This window comes from Physella acuta, unplaced genomic scaffold (assembly GCF_028476545.2).
Source record: "Physella acuta isolate Inbredline_101_S28 unplaced genomic scaffold, ASM2847654v3 ptg001197l, whole genome shotgun sequence".
In the NCBI taxonomy this organism is placed as follows: Eukaryota; Metazoa; Mollusca; class Gastropoda; family Physidae; genus Physella; species Physella acuta.
The window spans coordinates 110,001-117,996 of NW_026732714.1; the positions used below are offsets into that span (position 1 = coordinate 110,001).

The window sequence follows — 7,996 nt, forward strand, 5'->3', positions numbered from 1 at the left end:
AAAAATGTTTTAACATTGTATGGTAATGGTTTTATTTAGTTTTTTTTTATACAAGTGAGTATAAATGTGTTACTTATGGTTGTTCAGAAATGGGAATTTACTAATTTACTCTGCATATTGTCATTTCCATTTGTTTTCCCAATCGCCTCATTGCACATTAAGATTCAGTTGTTAATGTAAACAATTGAACACCAATAAAAGTAAATAATTTGAAAAAAAAAATATATATATATATATCTATTGATACGATATTTAGTTAATTTTCGGAAAGCATAAATTGCCATAAAAAAATAAAAATAAAATAAAAATAAATAAAAATAAAAAGTAAATTTAAAAAATTGCCATAAAATTTTTTTATTAATTTTTAATATAAAAAACAGTAGTGAAAATAATGGCAACAAATCTTCGTTTATCAATATCAAGCCGCGAAATTTGCCAAATTGCACCCTGAAGAGACGCCGGAGGACGCGCCTGTTTCGATTAAGTGAGCGACTACAGCAACCCATTGTATCGAAAATGAACATGGTGTTCACGGGTAAGCCCGGGGCGCCAAATCGCCCCGTACCGGGAATCGCCCCGTACCGAAGCGACGGAGGGAGCGCCTGATTCGATTAAGTCAACGATTATTGTTGCTCATCGTGTCTTTAGTGTGTATCCATTTTTTTAAAACTAACGCAGGCGTCATAGTGCTCGCAGGTGAGCCTGGGGCTCTTTGGGTCGCGCAATCGACGAGGTGCCGGCGGCTGCGCCTGTTGCAGTTTTGCCGCTGAATATAGTAGTACCCCTTACCCGCTATGTAGGACGCCGATTAAAGTATGCCAAGTGCTAACATATCCGCTCTGGAACTCTGGGCGACAAACCTTGTATTGATGAAAATCGTACCCTCGCAGAAATCTTCTCGGGAATATTCTCATTTACTCTCCAAAGTTTCATGGTACTTGGATGAACGGTGTCGAACCGCATCCGACTTTTATTTTTCTTTATATACCACACCCTCCCTGGGCGCCGCCCTTGCGAAATTAATAAACTTTTTTTTTTTTTGCTGAAACCTCTCCTGAATTGTTATCAACTCCTCAAAGTTTCATGGCGATCGGATGAACGTTGTCAATCCGCAATCGACTTTTATTTTTATAAACCGAATCGCTCCCTGCCAGGGCGCCAACCCTGCGACTTAGACTTTTTTTTGCAGATACCTCCCCAGGAGTATTCTCAACAACTTCCTAAAGTTTCATGGCGATCTAATGAAAGGTGTAGTAAAGAATAAATAAATAAAGTAAAGAATATATATATATATATATATATATATATATATATATATATATATATATATATATATATATATATATATATATATATATATATATATATATAACAGTCAATATAATTCGATACCTTAATACCACAAGAATCAATACTCCCGAACTCCAGAACTACGATACTTCATCACCTGCATTCCCATTTCTCTATTACCAATCAGATTCCACTAGACATTCAACTACAAACCAGCCGAATAAAAATGATGACTCTTTAACCCTTCGATACGTTATACCTATGAAACCATATCAGCAACAGCCTTCCGCCGTAACTCCCAAATCTAAACGATTCATCAAAAGTCACCAAACAAGTACAATACTTTGAACACCCCGTCATTACAAAACTCTATACACCAGGACAGATTAATTAATTCAAAGCCAGAGAAAACAAGACTTACAAGCCCTATTAAAATTAGATAACCGTTTGAAATGTTCGAAATTTAAATTACGAACTAATATTTAATCGTTTTCTACTTGAATTATGTGACACCAAATTAAAAAGGTAAAGTGACTGGTTAAAAGCGCCCTGACCTTACTAAATTACGGAGGTAGGGTTGCATTTTCACCATCGCTAATAAATATAGGCCTATATAGACCTAATTTTGGGGTGGGGGTGCAAAATTGATAGTTCGTCGTGGGTGCCGAAATAGATCGCTACTCCTTTATAAAAATTATTAATTATTAGGTACTTTTTCTGATAATAGCTATTAAACCTTTTGCGTCCCCCTAGGGAGGGCGCCCTGGGCGACCGCCTAGTTCGCCTTATAGGTATCGCCGGCCCTGCCCTGCCCTTACCCCCCCCCCCCCCCCCCCCACACACACACAATCATATACTAAACATCCGTCCCGTATTTTGACGGTAAACAACATTTAATTATCATTAACTTTTTTTAGATTGGGGATGTAAGATTAAAAAAAAAACATGCTTTAAAAAAAAGGTAACGGTCGATCCGGACTTATTATTTTTTTAAAGTTAAAAACACACTGAAGTCAAGAGGTTAAATTTTGTGTGTTGACTAATTATTTATTCTGCATCGGTCTATAAATTCAATGGCAAGTGTCGGTAATTAATTCACCCAAGCGTGAACAAAAATACATCGCATATCGTGTTGTTGTTTGAATCAGTGTGGGGTTTTTTTCCCCGCTACTATTGGGGTGGATGTCGTCAAACTGTTTAGGTGGAAGTGTTTTGTTTGTTGGCAGTGTCGAGTGAAGATTTCATTGATATTTCTGGCTTCAGTTTCGGGTCTACTGCGTTTTATCCCCCACCCCCCATCCTACACAAATCTCTGTTTTCTCCCACAGCTTATTGATAAGTATTTATTGACAGGGAAAGGGGTCGGCGTGGTCGAGTCGGTAAAGCTCATGGTTGCTAAACCGAAAAGTCTCGAGTTCGAACCCCCGGCCAGACGAGGCTCGTTAGCTGGGGACAGCCACTCTTCTAGGAGAGACAACTCCAAAATTAAACAACTACTGCCTTGTAGACAAAGGCTATAATATATGGAAGCAAATCCAAAAAGAAAAGCAAGCTAAAATGGGAGTGTTGGAGGCGTGGACGAGTCGGCAAAAAGCTCATGGTTGATAAATTTAAACAAAGTCTCGAGTCCAAATGTACTGGAAGATAATTCTCGATCCCCTTCAACACTAATAATTAAGAACGAAGAAGAAGAAGAAAGATTGACAGGGAAGACAATAACAATAAAAAGGGCGATAATTAAGATATCTCCTCCCTAACGCTGAGAAACTTACTAAATTTAACACTAAGAAAATGCAAAAAAAAATCGCGTGCACATCTCTTTAAAATGATAATGTACTAGTAAATGGGGACTCGTAAGTCTCGAGTTCGAATCCGGGTTCAAATCAGTAGACCGTCCCTGAGTCCACCCAACCCTGATGAGTACCTAACTCATGCCCTATAGACCGTCAGGTTTGAAAGAGAACTTTATTACTAAATACAAGTAAAGAATGGTGTAAAATATCCTGTAATTCTTGTATACTTTTGGAAAACATCTCACTAAAATTGTAACCTTTTTGTTTGATAATTTAAAAATATGTTTACTTTAAAGTTAGAAAAGTAAGATAACAAAGGGAAGCAACTGTGGCTTGATCATAAAATATGAATTCACGAGCCGACCCGCGGCGTATCATACGCCGCTATTTAGTTGTTTTATTTTCTACTTTTCAGTAATTCATAATTTGTGAATTCGACAGTACCAATGCTGCCACTGAAAATATATTTGCTTTTAAACACTAACCCCCCCCCTTTCCCCTAACCCCAACCCTACATCCCTCCCCCCCCCCCCCCCCCCCGTGAAAGCAGCCTCCTCTTAGTTATTTCTTAGTTACCTCCTGTAAGTTTAAAATCGAACTAAATTATCTGCCCCTAATAGAAACCCGGCTCTACGGCTCTACGATTTGTAAACATTTAGCTTTGTAAACATTTAGCGTGACCACAACTCACCAGACAATGTGGGGGTGGGGTGGGGGTGGTAGTGATAGTGATAGAGAGAAAGAGAGGGGACTGCAAAGAGGCGCTTGCAGCTTGTTTTCTAACGGCTCCCAGAAGAGAATTATATATATAGATGGTCTTTATCTGACTATGATCATCAAGTCTAAAGTTTATAATTTAAAAAAACCCCACCGTATTAGGGAAAGAAAGCCAGACAGCCGTATTTTTTTTTTTTTTTTATATCGCAAAAACTAAAAATATACGCCATTTTCATATCGAGTTAAAAAGTGTGCATCGGTTCCAAATTACAGTTTTTGAACTAGGTCACCGCCCAGAAGATTGAATGACCCCTAGCCAAACATCCCAGATTTTTTCTGCTAATCCATGAGCCGTATCCGGTGTTTGGGTAAATCAACTGGACCGTGGGTGCCCCGATTCGCTTGGTCAGCCAACCGAGAATATCGAGGGGTTTAAACAAGGCAGTTGGATATGATACAGGCTATGACCTAAATACTCAGATATCTCTTAACGCCGATTACGATACCTCAACCTAACCCAAACTTTAAACAGAGTTTCTTCCATGCATCTCTTCGAATGGGAGTCGAAGAAAGTCTACCACCCCACCCCCCAATGAAATGGAATATATTTAGAAAAAATATACTTTTACCAGTGTCCGCCCCCCCCCCCCCCCCCCGGAAATGTTGTCCGTCCCCCCTCCCCCGAAAATATAAAAAAAAGTCTGAAAGAAACACTGATCTTAAACCTAGAGGTATGCAAAATTCATTGAGATAATCCTATGCACAAAAGATTAACAGTGTTAACAGATAACACAAACACTAAATTCTCTGACAAAGTTTAAATGATTTGTGATTTTATGAGCCAGCCTATATAAAGTGGCTGATTAAAGGGCCCCGAATAATAGGGCTCTAAAATGTTCTCTTGTAGTATTTTTGAAAACAATAAAAAAAAAATCTTTCGGCTGTAATGGCTACATAAGTAATTAGGGACTACGCATCTTTTTAGCCATTGACCGAGTGATTGCTAAAGATTTAAGATTTACATTTTGTGGTAATATTCAATCAATAATATAGTTGGATTAATTAGGTTTTTCGTGATATAAATTAGTTGCATTAATTTTCCAACATTTAAATAGTATGACATTAAAAAACAACTCACGATGTTATGTTTCATGTTATTGTGTTTCGGTGGTGCAAAAAAAAAAAACCTGTTGTTGCTATGAATGTTGGCCTTAGTAAACGATAAATGTTCTATCATCCCACATGATGAGAGTAAACAAATTTATGAACAATGAACCCATTTCTACTTACACCAACACGGAGTAACAGGTACCATACTTCACGTCTTGCAAGTTCAATGCAAACAGTTACATAAAGCAGAGGCAGTAAACTACAAGGAAACCTAAAGCAAAACTCTAACATGTTCTATGAAAAAACAGTAGTGAGTTACTGTTACACTGTTACCGACAGAGAAAAAAACTTAGAATTAAGGTTTGGTAGGGAGGTGGAGGGATGTTACGGAAAAACGTAGAAAATGCATAAACACCAAAATCTACCTTCGGCACATTCTTACTATTAGCCAGAGGCGTAGCGAGGGGGGTGCGGACCGCACCGGGTGACACCATTTAGGGGGGTGACACCAAGGCAAAAAATAGCAAAATAATTAGAGAAAAACTTGAGGGGGGGGGGGTGCAAATAGAAAGTTTGAGGGGGGTGCAAATCGAAAGTTTGAGGGCGGAGGGGGTGCAAATCGAAAATTGAAAGTTTGTCTCCGGGAAGGGTCGCTACGCCTCTGGGGGGGGGGGGGGGTGATACCATTAAGTGCCGCACCGGGTGACACCCGACCTCGCTACGCCAATGCTATTAGCCATATGGACAAAGTGTACAATTCTAGCAGTATACGAACCAGAGGCATCCCGATATACTGGCAGGCCAGTCCAATGAGCGGCGCCACTGGTCTCATGAGGACAGCCTTGATGACGGGCAGCTCCACGCTGACCCCCATGCCAATGGTGGCCATGATGATGACCACGTACAACACGATCCTAAAGACGTTGTCGATGATCCGCGGGAGCTGCATCACGATGATCATCGCCCGGCCCACAACGTTAGGGGCCTTGTACTGGACCCCCTCGGGCCGGTCTAGTGATACCCACACGTTGTTAGATAGGTTTGTAGGTCGGGCACCTGTAAAGGGTGAGTTCAACATCGCAGGTAAAAGTACATTTTGGCTGTCCAGTTCTGGTCCTGAAATTATCTCCGCCGTGATGAATAGAAAAGAGCGTCCAATATTGCTGGTTGAAATTGTCATGTTCGTTTCCCCGGTAACGAAACCTACGTAGTTTACTGTACTTTCATTCTTGGTAACTTTGTTTTCGGAAATTCCCGAAAGTTGAAAGTTGTCGGTCGTGTTGTGAGTGTCTATCGGCACGGCCGACTGGCAGGAGATGTTGAACACGTGACCTTGGACGATGCGCGCGACGTTGTGAGTCGACGTTGTAGCGGTGAGGGTGTACATCGTGTCTAACGACGCACATCGCAGAGTGAAGTTGATAAAAATAACGCCCTCAACGTCTAGAGAAAATAACAACGCTCCCGGTTTTCCAATGTTGGACTTTATATCAACTACCAAAACAGGCGGGGGTGATGGGGTCGCATCGCTGCTGTTTGATTTGGTCTCAACAACGGTCATTGAACTCAACCCAGATAGAAAACACAAACTGAACATCACACGCGCTATTAATTTAGCCATTATAAAAAATTAATGAATATTTTCTTTAAAAAAAATAATTACACCCTATGAACAAAAAAAAATATATCTGCTTCCCAAACTGTTATTTCATTGAACACTAACTGAATTAGTTTTAGAACAGCGCGCTCCGTAAAAATTGAATGCAAATCCAAACATGTTTCCAATCCAAGAAATCACCACTCAAGTCAGCGTGTACTTATGCAGCCTAACAGCTGACACAGATGTATTTTTTTTTACCGCTAACACTGCCACTTAGTTTTTCACCCAAATGTCACTAGATGTTTGGTCCCGTTTAGGACCGGGTACGTGCGGGTGTACTGTGTAGTCGAGGGATAGACGAACGAGACGTACCGACTTTACGACAAGTTGGACGGCTAGGGGTCACAGCGGGGTAGCTGCTACCGTACAACCTAGCATGGTAGCTTTTATAGAGCCGTCAGGCGATATATATATATATATATATATATATATATATATATATATATATATATATATATATATATATATATATATATAAACTAAAAAAAACCGTATGCATAGCTCTTAAGAAAAAAAACTTGCAGCTAAATTTTGGGAAGATAAAATTACAATTTAAACGTCGTTAATTAAGTACTAGTTGAAACGTCAAAATTCTGGAGATTTATTTTTAGTAATAATTGTTTTATTGTTGAATTGTAAATCCATCAATTAAAAAATATATAAGCAGCACAGTTTCAAACCTAGCCGTATCAAGTGTAAGTAGAACATTTACTCTACAGTTAAACGTAACTGGTCATTAGTCTATTGTTTGCCTAATTGTGTGGTAAGCGCGGTCAATTTCAAATATAAACAAAAGAAAAAGCCCGTTTCTTACACATTTCTTCTTGCAGTAAATAACTTTGATGCTTATAGCAAATTACATAAAGTAGACTTATTGTATTCACCTGTGTTCAAGATATGCAACAGTATATGAGCGCTCCCACAGACACTAGTCTCCCAGGATTTTGGAAGGATCCAGTCACTAGTGCTTTGTAAATAGTTAGACTTTCTAGTCCATGTTTTAAATCTTCTGTCCATAAATGACGTCACACTCGTAGGAAGAGTGGAAGATCCGTAACTTTGTGACGAAGTGTGTTGAGGGAGAATGGGGGGGAGTGAGGTCCAGATAGATAGACGTCATGCTTTTGCAATTAAAAAGAGTTATGATAGAAACCGAACTTTATCCGTTATTTTGTGCTTTTTAAAAGAAAAAAACAACTGTTTTTGTACACTGTAATAGAAATTGATTAATATACTTCATCTTAACCGAGCTCAGCCAATATGTTAGAAAGAAATCGATGTTTTAAAAAAATTAAACTTTAATTTCGAGAGGGATTGTAGGCTGATGTGTGACGTCATTTTAGGGAGGAGGTGGCTTTTTGTGACGATGTGTGACACAGGGGATGGGGGAGATAAAAAAAAGTTTTTTTAAAAGCGTGATGACATT

General features: G+C 39.2%; 1 protein-coding gene across 1 annotated transcript in view; it reads right to left on the reverse strand.

The window, feature by feature from the left end:
• The window catches only part of LOC131957034 (ileal sodium/bile acid cotransporter-like), a 21,362-nt gene extending 15,252 nt beyond the window's left edge, over positions 1 to 6,110 (reverse strand). The window contains exon 1 of the mRNA XM_059321737.1: positions 5,686 to 6,110. Coding sequence (XP_059177720.1) covers positions 5,686 to 6,090 — 405 coding nt within the window. The 5' untranslated portion in view covers positions 6,091 to 6,110. The remainder of the gene's footprint in view (positions 1 to 5,685) is intronic.
• Between the last annotated feature and the right edge of the window lie 1,886 nt (positions 6,111 to 7,996).